The sequence below is a fragment of the Dermacentor albipictus genome, chromosome 1 (genome assembly GCF_038994185.2).
Source record: "Dermacentor albipictus isolate Rhodes 1998 colony chromosome 1, USDA_Dalb.pri_finalv2, whole genome shotgun sequence".
NCBI lineage: Eukaryota > Metazoa > Arthropoda > Arachnida > Ixodida > Ixodidae > Dermacentor > Dermacentor albipictus.
The window spans coordinates 476,781,805-476,802,806 of NC_091821.1; the positions used below are offsets into that span (position 1 = coordinate 476,781,805).

Consider the following 21,002-nt stretch of genomic DNA (forward strand, 5'->3'; position numbering starts at 1 on the left):
GACTTTAGTTTTGACGAGGAGTCCAGGTCCTGAAGAGTACTCAGCTTTGAACGTAGCTTTAGAGGCATCGGTTGTACCACCGGGAACAATGTTACTCTTGACAACGGGTCCTGGCTCCAAAAGGCACGTACAGAATCAAGCCGGCAGTAGGTTGACGAGTTTCGTTCCCATTGGATTACGGTCACTTGTCCTCGAGCCGCGCGCTGATTGGCTCTGTGTAACACTACGACCAACTCATTGGGTGTGCCCTTGTTCACTGCCCATCCAATCCCGATATACCGTGTTGCCATGCCGCAGCATGAAAACACAAGTGCTCGTTACCATGCACGAAAAACTGATCTCCTCGTGAAAATTGCTGCTGGGACAAGAGCGTGTGTTGACGAACTATTTTCCATCCACTTGTTGATTTCAATGTAGCAGTGTGCAACGTATTCCTATGTTAATGAAATAGTCCTGTATAAGTGCATATCTCAAGCAAACGCCAAAGGTAACACAATTTATTGACGCTGTCTTGGCCTGTTTATGTCGTCTCGTCGTTCCAAATTTGAAACGGGTCAATCGTTGCCTCAATCGCTCTACACTGACAGCGTGAGTAAAGTTCGGTTTTATCAAGAGTCTGGTGAAATTGCAGCATGTGTCGGCGACTTATCCGCACGAACCTAATTGACTAGCTGGGATGGCTGCGATGTCGCCAGTGGTAATGGTTGCGAAATATTTTATGTATTTCCTGCGGAAACATTATATGTGATGTGAGGCTACCCATCAACGTTTTGCCTTTTTGCTGTGCTATCAAAACTGATAAAATAGCAAATAGAAATGCGCGAATGAATTCAGGGTGAGCATCACGTCGCGAAACCAATTCGTGGGACGGTGATCGATGTTGTAGCTTAGGTCGTCTCCAATCTACTCTTTCGCTATGACGGCGAAACATCGTACACTAAGACGATTGTTTTGAAACTCCGGCACGTTCCTCTGCAGTAAGCCCTTAGTGTATTACAATATAGCGTGATAAAGCGGACGCATGCCTTCATTTTCGATCAGCTGCATTTCAAAGTAGGCACCGCTTGAATGCTATGTTTGAGATATAATGTTTAGAAATGCGTATAATAAGTGGCAATCCAAGCTTCAAAAAAAAAAGAGCCGCGATATGAGGATTCGCAGCTACCTCGACTACAGCTTCATGACCCCCCCCCCTTTTTTTTTAGAATGGAGCCCTGTATGACTTGTTTAATCATTTTTAGGAGATAAAAATTGCAGGAATGAATGTTATTGTGACGTGCGTAACATGGTTCCTCGTATTCTTTTTGTCCGCTTAATGATCTGGTGTTATGTTTGCTGTGCAACATGGTGAGGTATGCTGATCAATTTCTCATTTAACACTCGAAATCGGTGCGCTACCAAAGGTCAAAGTCATATTCATATCGCCAAGCTGCAGTTACGGTCAAGAAATATACCGCGGCACATCAGCGTGTCACAGAACCCTGTATTGTGTGGAGCTGTGCCAACAAAATCAAGTTGAACTGAGGCTGAAGGACAGTGAAAAGCACATGTATCCATTATCGCAATCTGGCCAGCTGGCCAGACGCCTTGGCTATTTCTACTTGACTCGCCGAAAGTTCTAGCATAATCACTGCTGCCAGCACATGTTCTAGAATGTAGAACACTATTCGCGTCACGCATGTAATTTGATCACAAAGGCGACAACACGCACAAAATAGATTCGGCTGCGAGAATCGAGAAAGTTCTGATACATGCAGGTACGTCTTGCGCCCAACGATACCGTTTAGCATTTGTTAGACGGTGAACAGTTCTTACTGGAAATGTATAAACTGCTACGCGTGTCAGGGGCATTTCCTAAAACATGACAATATTATTAATTTAATAGTTCGGGAGCAATCAGACAGCCTAAAGCACCATTCCTTGGGGCAAATTATTATTACTATTTAGCTAAACGTAGATTTTTAGCCGTGTAGCGCAAAGAAATTCCTAATCTCCTAGCCTTGCTGGAAACGCTTCGTTTTATGTTGTTAGACCCAGGTTGTTGGCCACTCAGAAGCGAGTGTCAAATGTTCGATGGAGATACGGCGACAAGCTGACTACGCTAACAAACGTAGAGTGGTAGGTAAGACAAAAGCCGAATGCTATATGAAGCTGTGACCAAAACTGTGTATTGAGGGGAAGTCACTACCCTCTCAAAAAGCTGCAGCCAACTTTGGCTACTTTATTACCTTAAATGCATTACTGTGACTAGACTTGTTACAATGTTCTTTAGGTTTGCGATCCCAGCTCAGCAATAATAAATATCACACTTCCTAATTACACCTTGCAAATTTCACTTGCATTTTAAGCGTTAAGAGCCCCGTGTCATTTAAAATCCGGCGTCAGCGTCCCGCGTCCAGCGTCAACCGTCTTGTAAGAGAAAAATTATACCGAACATATACTTCTCCCGCAAAAACTCCCGCTTATCGCGTATTGAGTGCAGGTTAATGAACCCCAGGTGGTAAGAGTTATTCCGCAGCCTCGCAGTACGGCGTGCCTCATAATACAATCCTGGTTTTTGCACGTGAAACCATGAAATGTTTTTTATTTTTGACTACTGTTTAGCCAGTGTAGAGCGATTTAACTTTAATTATGAAGGCTTCATACAAACGGCGGCAGTCTGTCCCATTCTGTGTGAATGGAGCCAAATATGAAGCAGTGCCGTTACTATATACGTTATCGTGAAAAACCCGTGCGCTTTTCTGGTTGGTGTGCACATTTTGTTTTTCCCTTTTAATTAGCATCAACGTTTACCGATAATATTTCTCAAGAGTTATTGATTCATTTTAACATATAATATGACAATGCTAGGCAAATAATGCCGGAAAATATATTGATGCCGTTGAAATGTTTATTACAAATTGATACCGAAAGGTGGATGGGTGCAGGCCAAAGGTGGATGTAAGCAGGCCAAAGAAACAGTCAAAAACCTTGGGTTCATATCTTTGTAAATGTCAGCTTGCTTAGTTGTGTTGCTAAACCGCACTTGTACTATATGAAATGTTGCAACCCAAATCTCATTTTATACAGTAATGCGTGCAGGCACACACATACGCATATGCGGTGTACATATTTTGAAGTATTCGCTTATGTCGTCCTATGAGAGCGAGTAGTAAGCAACACGCGGAATAAACGACATGAGCCCGTTCACTGATAGCATGACCGACAAGCGCGGTCACTGATAGCGTGATCGTACATAATGCATCTGTAGTTGAAGCTATACTCTTAGGGCGAATCACTACACACCCCTATTCGGCAGATTACTTTTCCAGGAAGGGGGGTGGGGGATCTGCATCAACGCCGACAAGCGCAACCACATCCGCCGTTCACCGCACCACCATCAAACAATTGACAGTGAAAGTGACACGCATTTTTCGAGCGAAGCCTTCTAGATAGATAGATAGATAGATAGATAGATAGATAGATAGATAGATAGATAGATAGATAGATAGATAGATAGATAGATAGATAGATAGATAGATAGATAGATAGATAGATAGATAGATGGATAGATAGATAGATAGATAGATAGATAGATAGATAGATAGATAGATGGATGGATGGATGGATGGATGGATAGATAGATAGATAGATAGATAGATAGATAGATAGATAGATAGATAGATAGATAGATAGATAGATAGATAGATAGATAGATAGATAGATAGATAGATAGATAGATAGATAGATAGATAGATAGATAGATAGATAGATAGATAGATAGATAAACTTTATTAAAAGAATAATGAGAAAAACTGCTAATGGTCGGGGTTCTTTGTCCAGGGCTCCGCTGGCTCTTGCCATCTTCTCAGCTCTCTTTATCAGCTTGAGCTGGTCGTCGAGGGCCGAGCTGGACAGCAGTGCCTCCCATTGCTCCCTCGCGGTGTTCGTGTCTGGGTGTTCATGTCTGGGTGTTCTATGTTATGTAGTGTGCACTCCCACGTAATGTGGTATAGGGTTGTTGTGGCCCCACACCATGGGCATTCGTCCCTGTAGGCTGTGAGGTGTATCCGATGTAATATGTGTAGGTTCGTGTAAGTGCCTGTCTGGAGCCTACGCCAGGCAGCGGCATCTTCTGTCTTTAGGTTTCGACGGGGTGGTGGATATCGCAAGTGACGCCCTCTGTGGTAGTTCGCGATGGCTGAATACTCCAGATCGACAGGGTCCAGGTCTTCTGCAGCCGGCGAGATGAGTGCTCGGTTGTGTACGAGTCCTCGAGCTGCTCTGCCGGCTTGCAGGTTGCCCGTGACGCCAGTGTGGCCCGGTATCCAGATGATGGTTTGGGCGGTGAAGTCCTTCTATGCCTCACTGTTTCGTGCGTGAGTGGCGTGAGCGCCGAAAACGCATCGTAGAAAAGTCAACTTACACATGTGCGTAGAACCATAGAGAAAGGATTCAACAAGAGTGGGCACTCCCACAGAGCCCAGCGGCCGAACTGACTGCAGCGCACCAAGCCGTCGACGTTAATACCTGAACCAGACTTCCGATTTCAGTTTCGGGCGCGCGCGTTTTGAGCGCTAGCCGGTACGCGTTATGCCTGCTGCGCTGATCGGTGCGTTTTCTTTTTCTCTTTGCTTCTATAGCTCAACCGCGCGTGGTCTTGGTGTGGAATCATTTTATTAAGTAAAATTGATTGCGAACGATCTTTACAAGCCTCCATCGAATATGTGCCACATCCAATTTCATAAAAACGCAAGACGCCTTGTGATATAAGGAACTGTTCATTTTATTCTATGTAAATGCTCGTTGCGGTCTTTTTGTGCAATTCATCCAACGTTGTGGTACCAGGTAAGCAGCAGTAGCTCTCGTACGAAGCTCCGCCGGACCACGTCAGCTGAAAAAATTTAATTACAGGCACCTGTTATTTTGCAATAAACACATACGAATAATGCGTGTAGAGGCGAGATGTACGAAAATGGTGAACGGGCGGCATTACAAATAAAAGCAGTTCCACTTTTACACTCTAAAAACCAGAGATGGTATTGCAGGAGTAAAGCGGCCGATTTAATCTTCAAAGAGTTCTTTTACTCTCGCAAAATGTCGAGAGGAGTGAAATGCATTGTTCGCTACGTCACCAAGGAGAGAGTGAAATCTGATTATCACTCTGCCCTTCTGGGAGATAGAGTAGAATGCCCCTTCTACTCTTGCGGCAATAGAGAACAAAACGTAGCCTAAGTTCTGCTTCAACTGTATGAGGCCGACCCTGAACATGACGATGTATCGCTGACGCACACTGAGCAAAGAACACGCCGTTTTGCTCCTAAGATAACAGGCAGCCACAGTCAGTGGCGTAGCAACAGGGGGGGGGGGGGCCGGGGGGCCGTGGGCCCCGGGTGCAAGGGGCCAGAGGGGGGGTGGGGTTGTCATATACGTCTGAAGACACCCGGAAATTGTCGATATCCTCGCCTTCTTCGACTACAGCCGGGGGAGAGGGGATGATAGAAGACCTATGGGCCCCGGGTGCCAGACGACCTAGCTACGCCACTGGCCACAGTGCAATAGAACGCGGAGCGAGCGCTTTACTTTTTTACTCGGAGTTGCTCCACCGCGTGCGCGCTCAACATCGCAGAACAACACAGCACCGGAGAAAGCTGATCCGTCCAGCGAGTGACAACGAAGGGAGATCGTGTGTCAGCCATGTCGCGTCGCTGCGAAAACACGACAGTCGTTCGTCATTCGTGGGATATAACAAAAAGCCTCCACGGTAAGTGAATTCTAACTTACGTGCACATTCCGCCTATATGACATTCTATCGCCAGGAAGTCGTCGCGGCGCTTAGCCGACGCGATGGCGCTCTTGCATTGCCCAGGGGGCACTGCGAAAAAGGTGCTAAAAAGCGCCCTCTGTCCTAAAGTGGGTCGTACCAAGCTTGGTCGTCTGCTTCGGAAAGCACGTTTACAATATGTACCCGCCACTTTCGGTTGGGTTGTAGCACGGCCTGCAGCGAATATCGGGCGCCGAAGATTTTTTCAGGTGTGGCACGCTGCGTAAAGGCAAGAAATTATGCAGTGCCGAATGCGTGTACGCCGTTCAAGAATTGAGCGGCGAAGTTTTAGCGCGGTGTCAATCGCAAGTGAAGGGAGTCGCGTACGAAGTGGAACTTCAGGTAAGGTTTGCACGCTGCTAGATTCAGGCGCACGAACGCGCGGAAATGTTTGCTATAAATGAATCCACAGCAGCGATAAGCAGACATCATGTGTACGGAACTGCTCGAGCGCACGACGCGGTACGCGCCGCCATGTACGAACTGCTCGAGCGCACGATCGTACGCGCCGCGACGGCAGCGGTCTTTCGACATGCCGCGAAACGGCGGGCCTCCTGTAATCTTTATTGACTGCATGCCGTTATACAAGTAGCTGTGTCTGCGTTGTAGTAGCGGCCATCTGTCCCTTTTAGTAACTGGTAATAACTGATGCAATGCATATGAGCTCGCACGTACGTGCGAATCGCGCTGTAGCGCGAGCTCGTGCGCTGCTCGCTTGACGTAGCTTTTAATGACAGCGCTCGAATATCGATCTGCTGTAATCAATACTACCTTGCTGCGCTGCCTCAACATGCTGGCTTGAGGTGAAGTATGAGCACATTGAACTCTCTAACCTGTGCTGCTCGTAGTGGGGTAGTGAATTGTCACCGAATCAGCCCGGCCATTTGTGATCATTTGCACACACCTGGTCACTTCACCACTTCGCATCGGTCGAATTGTTAATTGTCGCTGTGGCCGGGTTTCGAATCGTGAATTACCAGCCATGCCTGCTGCTGTGTCGGTCTGCTGTCGGGACTGTAGGTGCAAAAGACCGAAATTTAGAACGCAGATTATCAAGCAAGCTTCAAGACAGGCGAAGCAGTCAGCATGGCGCGAAGCTTCGCTTACCCAGCGCGACGAACTGCAGCTATGCAGCGCGCCCGTCGCTCCACTTCGTGAGGCCTTGAAGGAAAACAGTAGAATCTGATGTTGGGATTCAGGCCTTCTTGTTCATGGCAGCCCACGACGCAGAAGTAATGACGGTGACGCCTTTTCGAGGCTGGGCTAGGTCTCTCCGGATCGGCGTCACCGATTCCTTCTGCTCTCAGCATTACGTACCACGGCACACGGAGAGTCCGTTTTCGTTAAACTATAGGCTGTGGCGAGCTCGCAGCGTGGTCGGCATGGTCTGTGAGAAGTGACGAGCATTTTCGCACTCGCAACAGGGCAGAAAAATGTGCGAATCAACGCAAAACTCGGCCTAGAAACGTGCTTCGCCACAGCCAGGGCTCAATACGACCCCACCTGGTACGACCCAGATGTCGTTTCCCGCGCCGCTACCAGGCGCCGCTACTATACCTCAAGCTCCAGCGCAAGACGCCCATTGACAACGGGCTAGGCAAGCTCACTGTGTCTCTCGATGTCAATCGAAAAAGCCAGGCGGCGCAATAACTGCAGGTGATTTTATCACTTGCCGCTATGCAGAAGAGCTTTGAAAATCGAAAACGCTGCCAGAACCATGGTATGTTCACTAAGACGTCAGGCGAGAGGACGCTTAAAATTGTTTGTTCACCAGCCCATGATTCCGAGCCTATGCGGAGCGTGCTTAGCGAGCGTTTTGTGTGTTTGAATGTATTCACTTTTGCAGTCTACTGTGTACGGGACGCTGTTGAAATAAGGAGTCACATAACTTAAGGCGTCATTTCGCTGGCGGCTTGCTTTCGTTATAAATAAGCAGCGCTTGACACTGTTTTTCGCCAATAGGTAATCGCGACCACTGAAGTTACATGCAGCGCCAGTGCTAGTTAGGAACTTTGCCGCAGGCATTCAGCTGAATGCTGCAAGAGGTCAGTTGGGCACGTTATCTTGAACTTACTGAAAGCGCATGAGGAATTCATGTTTTATACTCAAGGAAGTATAAGCCCCATATAAGCGATCTCGCGCGTGACAGCGACAAGCGATGGCATGAAAGTGGCTGTGGCGTTCGTTCGTCGCCTACAAGTAGTACTCCGTGCGAGCGACGATATTGAGCGACGTCTTCCCTGTGTTGCCGGTATGAGGGTTGAAAATACGAGTCGAAACTAGCTTGACGCGCACTTAATAATTTAAGTTGATGTATTTTACTGTAACACGTAGCATCAAATATTTCCGAAGGTCTTGCAGTAGGTTCTTGTCCTTGCACGTATCGAAATTCAATCGTTTGCTCGTTCCGTGCGACGATCGGTAGTATTTGAGCGATTTACATCCAGTTCCGGCTTCGCGCTATTGGCTAGTCGCTCATAGCACTTCCGGGAGACGAGCGACGATTTCCAAATTTCCAGAACCGAGCGATCTGTTCAAGCGACGGCCCGTTTTGTCGCTCGTCGCCGTCGCGCACTAAATTGCTCTCACGGGTTTTTAGCCCTAAGACTGAACTGATTTTGCTCATGTATGGAGATGATTTGATTATATGTCTGATTTTATGTCTCCTGTTGCGGTTTTCGAGCATGGTGCGATTCCAAAAGGTCGCTTATGTCTACGGTTTCAGTGAATTGTCAAGCAGTGAGTTATGCATGGACATCGAATATAACGGCTGCTGTGTGAAATTACAATTGCAGGCGCGCTTCGTATTCGCTTATTATTTTGGACATGCCTGTGCATTTACTAATATGAGTTGGCGTTTCAGAGTTATGTCATCTGAACAGCTAAATCACCCTTCCTCTGGGGGTTACAAGCGTAATGTGTACATCTTGCTACTGCATGACAGATACAAATGCGTTTACCGCTTCAATAGTTTCATTGGAGAAATAAAGTATCAAAATGAAACGTCGCTCTAATTCCGTGTTACCACTCGTCTGTCGTACAAAAAAGAAAGTGTTGGTCTAATAAACTAATAACTGCGGTCTAACAGGAACTTTTACATGCATACAAGAATGTAAAATGCTAGATTTCAAACTGCAGCAGTAGAAGAGTCTGTCAAAAATGAACTCAATTGCGCACCACATCAATGAAAATAAGGTCATGCCTTTTAGTAAGCTTATATGCAAGGGCAGTGAACTTTCTTGTTATTATTGAAATGTGGCTAAGCTTGCCATAACAGGCCTTGTTGCCCTTTCTTATAGGCACATCCAGTCATATTCATTGAACGGGAAGACGATATTTTCATCGAGCGACAACGCCCGAGGTAGTTTGGTGATAGTAGCTGTGACACCACAGACGGGTGGTTTGCCATTTCTAGCGCGTTCAGTTTTGTCCCGTGGCTGTTGGCCGTCTCCATCATGTGGTTGATTTGTAGCGTTAGCCTGTCGTAACCTTCCTTGAGGGTTCCTACAGTCGTCGCAAGTTTATCTTGCCCTTCCTTCAGTGACGCGCTGGTAGTTGAAAGGCCACCGAGCAGTTCCTTGATTTCCTTATTGTCCCTGTCCATGTCCGAGGGATGTGTGTTTGTCACGGTTTTTCTCTTATGCGGATTGCGCGTGGATTCCGCGACTAGTACCTCCACTACCATGGGTTCTGATGTGGTTTCGGTTTGATTAGAGTCGGAGGGTGGTGGCATTTTGAGTTGTCCGATTTCCTCGATAAGTTGTGTGATTCTTTGCCTTAACTCTTTGTTTTCGTAATCTAGTCCTTTAATCGTATTTGCTATTTCTACTTGCTCTGGCCGTGCCGTCGGATTCACCTGGTTGGCGCCCTGCTGTTGCTGCTGCTGTTCTTGTCGCTTCTGTTGTTGCTGCTTCTGAGCTCATTGGGCCCACGTCAACCACTCATCAACGCCAACTCGTGGGCTGGGGGGAATCGTATTCTTGACGTGGATCTCTGGCTCGGGTTCCTGGAGCGCCTTCCGGACCGTGACGACGGGTGATGGCGATTCCTCAATCTCGAGCGCCCCCGCTCGCCGGACAAGTGAGCATCTGCGTTGGCGTCCACGTTGTCGTTGATGGCGCTACTGTCGCCGTTCTTGAGCGGCGGGAAGTCTTGCTGGCTCGGGGTGATTGGTACTGATCTCTTGGTGCTTTTGCTTGCGTTTGCTGCGATTCTTCTTTCAACTCGTCTTCTTCGGACGACGTAGGGAAGTTGGAAGCGGTTCGTGCATTCCTTGCTGGCCGTGACGTGATTTCCCTCGCAGAGCGCACATTTGATCGTGGTGCACACATGGTCTGCTTTAGGGTTAGCTAGTCCACAGCCTTTGCAAATGGCGTCGTCGAGCGAAGGGCATACGTTGGCACGATGGCCAAGTCTGGCGCACACATGGCACATGGCCATCTGCTTGCGGTAAAGAGAACACTTGATCAGGGCGTTGTCGTATCTGGCATAGTTCGGGACTCGAAAGCCGTCGAAGGCGATGATGACCGTGCCAGTTTCCTTGATACTCTTTCCCGCCAGTGCGAGCGGGTTCCGTGGGTTGACGATCTTGCGGTTTATGGAGTCCTGCGTCTCCTCGAGCGGAACCTCTCTTATAGCGCCTTTGCACGTTTCGTGCGGCGCCGTCCTATATGCAGTGGTTTGAAACGTTTGCTCTCCTATGGAAATGTTGCGGATCCTGAGGTATTTCGCTGCGTTCGCTTCGGACGGTGTGCTGACCACCATGATGTTTCGCCTCAAATTAGGGCATATCGTGTCCTCGCTTCGCTCGTTAGGTTCGATGCAAGCAGCCATGCAAATTGCTTTGGTAACCGTAAGTTGGCCTACCTTGGCTATGTTGATTCCGCCACGCATGCAAATCACGATCTTGATGTCGTCTTGGGGCAGCGCGGGTATCCTGCATGCTTTACATCACGGAGTTTCTCGCTGTTGAGACGGTGCGTTCGTTTTTCCTCCCTTACGCTGGAGGTTAGCGAGGTTGGGCTGGCTCAACGCAGTCTTGATTACTCACCGGCGCGGCGCCACGATAGTCCAGCCGGCGTCTGCGGTGAAGTCGTCCGGGCTCATTTCTTGGCCATTGACTTCATATGCCATCGCTCTAAGGTCGTTCTTGGGTGGAAGGCTCGTTTGTTGTAATCGCTGGAGGACCCCGCAATCGGGGTGTGGGCGGGGAGGTCTGAGGTCGGTGGTGGCTTAGTCGGAATCGAGACGGGCGTTAATGGCGGCGGCCGTACTCTTCGTTAGGCTTAGACCCCGTGGAGGGGCGGTGAGAGATGAAATCACTCGTAAAGAAGTCACGCACTTGCCGAAATGTGGTCCTCCTAGGTGGAAAAGAACTTCAAGAATGCGATTCCGAGTAGAAAATGCACAAAACTGAGCAAAAGGCACATTTAAATTGGCAAGAAAGCAGGAGCCGGCGCGGACGCATCCGCAGCAAGCACATGCTCCTTCTTTTTTCGTAAACTGTTATGGGCTCAATTCAATAACCATTTCGGTTGGCGATGTTTCTCGCTGTTCCTGTTGTCTGCCGTAGCAATTGCCATTGGAGGAGGAAGAATAAACTTTTATTTTGGAAACAGTATTCCGGGGTAAGCCCTGGTTCAACTCTCGGTGGGAGGTCTCCTCATTCCAGGAACCCTCTGGCCTTCGCTGCTTCCTTGGCCCTGGCAACGAGACGTCCTTGTTGTTCCAGGTCCTTGGAGTCTAGCTTGGCCTCCCACGTTTCCATGAGGTCATCGCTTTGTCTGGCGTTGCAACAGTCTCTCGATGAAGGCAATGCGTCTTTGTCTAGATGCCATGGACATTCGATGATCAGGTGCGCTAAGGTGTCCGGTACACCGCACATTGGGCAGTGGTATCCTTGTAGCGTTGGGTACAGTCTATGCATGATGATTCCGTGGATATAAGTATTAGTTCGCAGTCTTCTGAGTGTAGTACTTTCTTCTTTGTTGAGCTTTGGGTGAGGTGGTGGGTACACCCTGCGTTCCAGCCTGTGATGTTGAAGGATCCCTGAATACGTGATGGGTATGGTCTCTGCCTCCGCTGGCGCAGACCGGGCGTCTCGAGAGTAGGAAGGGTTGGCCCGGCAGGTGTGGCCTCGGGCCGCGGCGTGTGCCGCTTCGTTCCCCTCCAGCCCCTCGTGCCCAGGAACCCATGTCACGCAGGTGTAGGGGATCGGAATACTTCGGTGCTCCAATAGCTTCAGTGCTTGTGTTGATACGCGACCCTTAGCGTAGTTTCTGACGGCTGCTTGAGAATCGGAGAAGATGACAGCTGCGTCCATGCACGTGGTAGTCGCTAGGGCGATCGCTGTCTCTTCTGCAGTCTCGGGGTCTTGTGGATGGACTGGGGCAGACGCTAGCTCTCTGCCCTGAGAATCTACGACGCTCAGGGCGTAAGCGTTTCTTTGCGGGTATTTGGCTGCGTCGGTGTATCTGGCGTCCGGATCTTGCCTGTGTCTTCGCCGTAGAGCATCCACTCGGGCTTGTCTTCTTTCCTTGTGGTACGTGGGGTGCATGTTGCGTGGAATTGGGGCTATGCACAGGGATTCGCGGAGGTTTGCAGGAATTTGTTCTTTTCGGTCCGTGGTGGCTATAAAGGTTTCGCCGTAGCTCAGCCGTTGCAGCACTGATCTTCCGGTGGGCGTGAGCTTCAGTCATTCTAATTGACTGGCTTTGTGAGCTTCAGCTAGCTCTTGCCAGGTGTTGTGTACGCCCTGTCAGGATTGGGGGCTCAATCCCATCGTCCGTGGTCCTTTGCCAAGATTGGAGTACGGCATGAATTCGAAGGTAGCTGGCCCATGCCGTAGTCCAACTTATTTACGCTGAGATCGTTGATGAAGTGAAGAACTGTTTCTCATCGAGAACGAGGAAAAGGGTTTATTTACAGAAACTAAATCAGTTTAACATGACTGCTTGAGAAAAAGAGTATTAGTCCAACAGGACTGCATGAGAGAAGTGACTCAGTCTAACATGACTGCTCAAGAGAAGTGTCCTCAGCATTCGCACAACCACAGTTTTTATACACTCGATCCGCCGGTCCTACGACGCGGCGACTGTTCGTTTACTCATCACCAACTCGCCGCCGCTCTGCAGATCAGTTTACGTACACAAAGGCAACCGCGCTCTGATGCACGACGACGGCGTTGGCGGGGGTGCCGAAGCGTGAGACGCACCAAAATACGTTGTCCCCACGGCAGCTTGTCCATGCGTGTCAAATCAGCTCCGCGTTGGGGAACTCCGGAATCATTGTTCACACACGCCGAACTAGTCCCGTCACAATGTCGATGGGGCGGGTGGAAGGCGGCGGATTCCAGCGCAAAGGCCGCTTCTTTGAACGCCTCCCAGCTGCAGCGACGGAGAGGGAGAGGTGCGCGTCGTGTCGTCCTGTCGTAACTGTGTGGCAATCTTGTTTCGCAGCCCGCCATTCTTGACAGCGCCTCCATGGCCCGGAAAGTCTCGACTGTCTAGCGCTGACAACCGCTAGGCAGGAAGAGAACTGCTGCTGGTCAGGGGGGGGGGGGGGGGATTGATGTCTTGGCTCGCAGCGACCACTTGTGCATTGATGTCACCGCCCCAAAACATCCAACAAGGACAGGCAACTGCAAAAGGAACCCCACAACACGGCTCTGCGCCGAGATGACGTGCATTGGCTCTCACTTTAGACTCGCTAGGCTTCAAAAAAACAACAACAACATAAGTGCAGAAACAAAAAAAAATGCTACATTTCACTATGCCAATTTCTGAAGCAAATTCCTGCTGACAAATTCAGCAATTAATGGAGGGAATTCTGCTGAATGAGAGGGGATTTTCTTCGCCTAAAGAAAAGCTAACACTAGTAACCCCAAAATTTAGGCGGGACCCTCAAACGCAGAATTCAAATTAGCCTGCTCAAATCATCCGCATTGCTATGCAACTTTCCCTTCTTATATCTAACGGAGAAGTTGTACTCTTGGAGATTGAGGCTCCATCGGAGCAAGCGGCCGTTTTTGTGTGACATTTGATTGAGCCACGTCAGAGGACAGTGGTCGGTCTCGAAGATGAACTTCGCTCCGTACAAGTAACACGACAACTTCTGGGCGGCCCAAACCAAACAAGCGCATTCCTTCTCTGAAGCGCTGTAGGCTTCTTCTCTTACATTTAGTTTACGGCTGGCGTAGAGGATAGGATGCTCCTCGTTATCGTCGCCGACCTGACTAAGTACCACGCCCATACCTCTGTCGCTTGCGTCGCATTGAACTATGAATTCCTTTGTGTAGTCTGGCGCGCGAAGCACAGGGCGAGAAACCAATAGCGCTTTCAAACTTTGGAAAGCGTTCTCCTTGTCCTTATCACAGTGTACGTTACTCGGTGCTCCCTTTCGGAGGGCGTCTGTTAATGGACTTGCCAATTGCGAGTAATTCGGAATGTACCGTTGATAGTACCCCACAAGTCCCAAAAATGAACGAAGGTCCGTTTTCGTGCGCGGCTGAGAAAAATCTCCAATCGTCGCTATTTTCAGCTCAGCCGGCCGTCTCATGCCCTGACCGACAACATGGCCCAGATAAGTAACCTGCGAACAACCAAACCTACACTTTTCCGCTTTCATCGTTAAGTCGACTTTAAACGTACGAAGCCTCGCATTCTTGTCGTAATAGAATTTGGCGTTCATTTGAGCTATTGCCATGTTCTTTCCGACTAATTTCTGGGTTGCGCTTAGCCGTTCCAATAAATTTAGCACGTATTCAACCACGGTTGGACTCTCCCCTCTTTCCTCCCACATCTCTCTTAACATTCTCAGTGGAGAACGGAGTGTCCTCCCATACACTAGTTCTGCTGGTGAGAACCCTGTTGCTTCATGTGGAACCGTTCGCAAAGCAAACAAAGTTGCCGGCAGACAGTTCTCCCAGTCCTCCTTGTGCTCGTAACAGAGCGCACGCAAAACTCGCTTAAGCACCGAATGCCACCTCTCTACACTGTTTGACTGAGGGTGATAGACAGAACTGTGTATTAACTTTACCCCGCACTTTTGCAAGAATGTGGAAGTCAGTGCGCTCGTGAATACTGACCCTTGATCTGCCTGAATTTCGGCTGGAAACCCAACTCGTGCAAACACTGTCAAAAGCGCGTCTACTACTTCGGTGGAGCTGAGCTCTTTCAAAGGGATTGCTTCTGGAAACTTGGTAGCCGGACACAGCATGGTAAACAAGTACCTGTAGCCTGATTTTGTTTTTGGAAGAGGCCCTACCGTGTCTATTACAAGTCGTCTGAAAGGCTCTGTTATTAAGGGCACTACCTTCAGTGGAGCTTTCCAAGTCTCTCCTGGTTTACCAGAACGCTGGCAGGCGTCGCATGATCTTACAAAGTTTTCTACATCTTTGAAACAGCCAGGCCAGTAGTATTCCATAAGCAATCTCTCCTTTGATTTGTTTATCCCTAGGTGGCCGGACCACCCTTTTCCATGACAAAGACTCAAAAGGTCCTCCCTATACTTAGTAGGTATGACTAACTGATCTAAAATCCTACCCTTTCGATCTCTGTAATGCCGATACAACAATCCTCCTCTCTCATGTATCGTTACGTTGCGCCTAGCAATGCCTTCTTTAGCTGTGTCACGTAATCTAGCTAAGCTCTCATCATTCTTTTGCTCAGCTGCCAGGGACTCTCTATCCACGCGTAAGAGTTGATCAAAGTTCTTTGAGGCCGGTGATAATAACGACCCTGTCTCTCTAGTGAGCGCGTCTGCTTTCTCTTCCTGCAGGCTAGAACTCTGACACTCTAGTGCTACGCTCTCATTGAGCTGGTCAGCTGGCAGGCTCTCCTCAACTGTTCTTTTGTCCCTCGGGCCTAGCTCGGATTCGGGTATTGAAGTTATTCCCTTTTCTGCTTCCGCTGGAGGAGCTTGAGCATTTTCAGCCGAAAGCGCTGCGATCTTACGAGCTTGGCCTCGGGTCAATGCCTGTACTATGCCCTCTCCCAGTTTGAGCCCTCTGTCACGCAGTAACTGATTCGAACGATTCGAAAAGAGGTAGGGATACTGCAGTGACAAAAATTTGGAAACTGCATCCTCAGTCTCTAGCTCCCCGAATGGTCCACTGATTTTGACTTTGGCCATGGGCAGACACACGCTGTGTTCTTCTACAACCTGTTTTATCCATGCTACTTCTCCGGTGAAGTCATCTACCATCACGTAAGACGGATTGACAATGTCCAGCGTGGCGGCACTGTCTCTTAGCACTCGGCATGGTTTTCCATTAACTTGCAGGTTGTGGAGATACGGACTTAAAAGTTCCATATTCTCATCTTTTTCCTCCACGTAGGAAAAAACTACGCTAGACTTCTCGCAGTTTACAGCTATATGTCCCAGTTTGTGGCATTTGTAACAGCGAATTGGTCTAACAGATTCGAATTTTCTTTTCTGTTCTTTTTGTGCGGTTTCTCCGTTAAGTTTCTCCTCGCTCTTTTCTGCGGGCTTTTCCGCCATGTCTACAGGCTCTGATCGTCTAGTTTGCGCACCCTTTTTGAACGGAAATGGTTTCCGCGGTCCATTTCGACCGTCCCAGTTTCCCTCCTCGGCGTTCAACTTTCTACGGGTTGCGTACTCTTCGGCTAATTCAGCCGCCCTTTCCACAGTGTTTACATTACCTCTGTCTTGCACCCACAGTTTCACAGCTTGGGGGATGGTTTTGTAAAACTGCTCTAGACACATGCATTCAATGATCATGTCTCTGCTGTCGTACGCTTCCGCGCTTTTAAGCCACTCGACTAGGTTGGCCTTTAAGCTATATGCAAACTCCGGATAGCCCTCGCTATCTTTCTTGCCTGTGCTCCTAAACCACTGCCGGAAAGCTTCGGCTGAAAGGCGGTATTTCTTCAGGAGACTAGCCTTAACTTTTGCATAATCATATGCATCCTGCGCACTCAGCGGTATTTCTTCAGGAGACTAGCCTTAACTTTTGCATAATCATATGCATCCTGCGCACTCAATCTGGCGATTACTTCCGCTGCCTCACACGGCAACGTAGACAGCAACCGCTGTGGCCATGTACTCGGGCCGAAGTTCATCTTTTCGCAAGTCCTTTCAAAATTGCTTAGGAACAAGCCTATGTCGGTCCCGACCTCAAATGGCTTTAATAGCCTGTCCATGCGGTATGATTCTGCCTCACTTGATCGTCCCAGAGCGCCTTCACTTCCTTGAGACAACTCCAAATGTTTGCTTTCAAGTTCAAGTTGCATTTTTCTTAACTCGCGATCTTTATCGCGTTCCTCCCTTTCTTTATCGCGTTCCTCCCTTTCTTTTCTCTCTCGTTCTTCTCTCTTTTTCAGAAGTTCAAACCCCAGTTCAACTTCTTCCTCACTGGCCTGTTCGGAAATGATATGGAATAATTCTGATTTTAGCATTTCCTTACGTACATCTAGGCCCAGTTCCTCACCAACAATCAACAACTCGTCTCTCAGCAGTGTCCTTAATTCCATGACTGCTGCTTTACTGCCTTGATTCTGCTCTCTAAATCTAGCTAGGAAAACACAACCTAGCTAACACACAACAATCTAGCTTCCCTACTGTTCTAAACAGAACAACCACAAAATGAAGCCTAGAGAGTCAAAGCAAAAACCAAGCACTCACCGCAGATACAGCGCCATGTCGCAAAGTCCATCTCACCGCTGTCAGCCAGTTGTCAGGATTGGGGGCTCAATCCCATCGTCCGTGGTCCTTTGCCAAGATTGGAGTACGGCATGAATTCCAAGGTAGCTGGCCCATGCCGTAGTCCAACTCATTTACGCTGAGATCGTTGATGAAGTGAAGAACTGTTTCTCATCGAGAACGAGGAAAAGGGTTTATTTACAGAAACTAAATCAGTCTAACATGACTGCTTGAGAAAAAGAGTATTAGTCCAACAGGACTGCATGATAGAAGTGCCTCAGTCTAACATGACTGCTCAAGAGAAGTGTCCTCAGCATTCGCACAACCACAGTTTTTATACACTCGATCCGCCGGTCCTACGACGCGGCGACTGTTCGTTTACTCATCACCAACTCGCCGCCGCTCTGCAGATCAGTTTACGTACACAAAGGCAACCGCGCTCTGATGCCCGACGACGGCGTTGGCGGGGGTGCCGAAGCGTGAGACGCACCAAAATACGTTGTCCCCACGGCAGCTTGTCCATGCGTGTCAAATCAGCTCCGCGTTGGGGAACTCCGGAATCATTGTTCACACACGCCGAACTAGTCCCGTCACAATGTCGATGGGGCGGGTGGAAGGCGGCGGATTCCAGCGCAAAGGCCGCTTCTTTGAACGCCTCCCAGCTGCAGCGACGGAGAGGGAGAGGTGCGCGTCGTGTCGCCCTGTCGTAACTGTGTGGCAATCTTGTTTCGCAGCCCGCCATTCTTGACAGCCCATCTTGAGAAGCCTCGTAGTCGAAGCCGTAGATGGTAGGCCCAGGGCGATTTTGGCGGCTTTCCGTATTTCAATGTTAATTTCTACCTCTACATTCTTCAGCGCGAGGTAGGGCGTGCCGTATGTTATTCGACTGGTGAGGAGTGCTTGCATCACGCGTAGCGTGTCCTGTTCTTTAAGTCCGCTTCTATGGCTTGCAACTCTCCTGACGAGATGCGTGAGCTGTGATAGCGTTCGCTGTAGTCGAGGGAGGGTGGCCGCCCCGGACCCGTCTTTGTGTATGTGTAACCCTAGGACTCGTAGGGTTTCCACTTTTGGAATGGGCGTTCCATTGAGGGTGACGTTAGGATCGGGTTCATCGTAGCCGGGTGGTCTGCCTCTCGTTCTTGACTTGAGGACGAGGTGTTCGGACTTCTCGGGAGCACAGCAGAGGCCGCATTTGTGCAAGTAGCTCTCGACGGTATCTGCTGCTTCCTGTAGGCGTGTTTCTTGTGTTCCAGTGTTTGAGGCCCTTGTCCATAACGTGATATCATCTGCATAGAAAGCGTGTCTTACGTCTGGTATCGCGTCAAGGAGGCTGGGTAGTTTGATCATTGCGACGTTGAAGAGCAACGGCGATATGACCGAACCCTGCGGGGTGCCTTTGCTCTGTAGTCGGAAGCTGTCGCTGCGCAGGTTGTATGGGAATGAGAAAAACAAGTAAACACCCAGTCCCACGCAAACTAAAGGAGGGCTCTCTGCGCGGAAGTCAGCTACTCTACCGTGTCCACGCTTTTTTTATTATGGGGTTTTACGTGCCAAAACCACATTCTGATTATAAGGCACGCTGTAGCGGAGGACTCCGGAAACTTCGACCACCTGGGGTTCTTTAACGTGCACCTAAATCTAAGCACACGGGTGTTTTCGCATTTCGCCCCCATCGAAATGCGGCCACCGCGGCCGGGATTCAATCCCGCGACCTCGTGCTCAGCAGCCTAACACCATAGCCACTGAGCAACCACGGCGGGTCACGTCCGCACTTGCTTGCCACTGCGAAAACACTCCCCACACACGCGTCCTTGCACGCGAGGAGACATGCGACGCGAGATGCGCGCCATGCAGCATTGATACGGGCACATTGTGCATTGCAGTTGCATATTATTGCAACAAGTGGTGCAATAAAAAGTAAAAGTAAAGTTGTACAGTAAAAAGTAAAACGTCGAATTATGCACACAAGGTGACTTCGGCCTTCACCTGCACATCAAGCAACGTAGTCTACTGTCTAGAATGCGCCGTTTGTAGCAAACAATACATAGGTGAGACTGGACAACAATTTCATACAAGACTCAACGGTCACCATGCGGACACAAAACACAATTTACCCAAAGCAGTAGCGAACCACTTTAATGAACATGGTCATACATTTCACAAAGCAAGGCCCTATATACTATAAACAAATTTCCGTTCCCCTCGCGAAAGGAAATATACAGAATCGTACCTAATACACAAGTTTAATTGCCTACACTCGACGGGAATTAATTTGGCACGTGGCAACTTAGAATCTTTAAAACCGGTAACTTAAATTTGAAATTCTCATATCATCAACAAAGACACAAAACACAACATGCCACCAGGTAACCTTCATTCTTAACCTCACCTACTCTTTCAATTCGAAAATTTTTTCCTGCCTACTACTCAATTTAATATACTCTTTCAGGTTTTTGCGTTTATATCAACTGTATGACCCCCTTCTCCCATGTACACTTGACCCGCCCGTTTCTGCACACGTCACCCACCCATTAGTTATTCCGGTTTCGGTTCCCCCCCTCTCTTTTCCTTTTTATATACTTTTTGAAACACCCCCACCAACACATTCCGAAGTCAATATGACTTTCTCGGCGATCAACCCAGGGTATCGCCATTTCTGCATGCTGCCGTAGCGACACCTACGTTGAGGGCCCAGGGCAATGCCCCTTGAAAGACCATGTCGCTGCCTTTCAGTCACCCCATGCATTGCACCTCAGACTCCTCGTCGCCATCTTAACTGCTTCAAAGTTACTCGACGTATTGCTGCTATGCTACTGAAGTCACTCTTTCCACTCATGTTTTTTTTGTCTTTTGTGTTACTCGCGCACTGACCGCCCGACCGGCTCTTCTAATGCCACAAAACATGCCGCCAACGACGCCCCTGAACGCTCCCTAACCTCTCGCCTCCGCAACGCCCTCCCATGCCCCGTCTTTCTTCAATTTTTTTCTTGTTCTTGCTCTCTATTTTGTCTTGATGTCGCCATGGTTTTTTTTCTCTGCTTATTTTTTTTCTTTCCGCGTTCCCACTCTTCCGATATTCTGCCCTCGTCTTGGGAACGAAGCTCGCAGATGTCGGACGACAGCGCTCATTACCTCTGAAGTCTCTCCCTTTAAAACCAGCCGCCAGCGACAACACCCGCACGTGACGTCACTGCACTAACCCTTTAAAACTAACATGCCGAGGATGACGATGCCGCCTTTTACGAAGATAGGTCATCCTATCGAAACGTTGACCAGCCTTTCTGAGGCACGTTATCCCTGTTTACAAACTTTATACCACAGTATGGTATTCCATCTGTCAGCCCCTTTCTTGATTTTCGACTTCAAGTGACCAGTTACTTAAGAATACCAAAATTTCGACGATACAATTGAGTAAGCATGCCATCAGATTCTTGATATTGCACTCCACAGAGAAGACGCGTCATTTGATGTGCATTTCCTAATTGGACAACATAGCCCATGGATGACACGCATGACGGACCGAAACGGTGCGCCACAA

General features: G+C 48.8%; 1 protein-coding gene across 1 annotated transcript in view; it reads left to right on the plus strand.

The window, feature by feature from the left end:
• Positions 1-5,635: 5,635 nt before the first annotated feature.
• Positions 5,636-21,002, plus strand: part of LOC135900239 (uncharacterized) — a 73,626-nt gene continuing 58,259 nt past the window's right edge. The window contains exon 1 of the mRNA XM_070532509.1: positions 5,636-5,743. Coding sequence (XP_070388610.1) covers positions 5,677-5,743 — 67 coding nt within the window. The 5' untranslated portion in view covers positions 5,636-5,676. The remainder of the gene's footprint in view (positions 5,744-21,002) is intronic.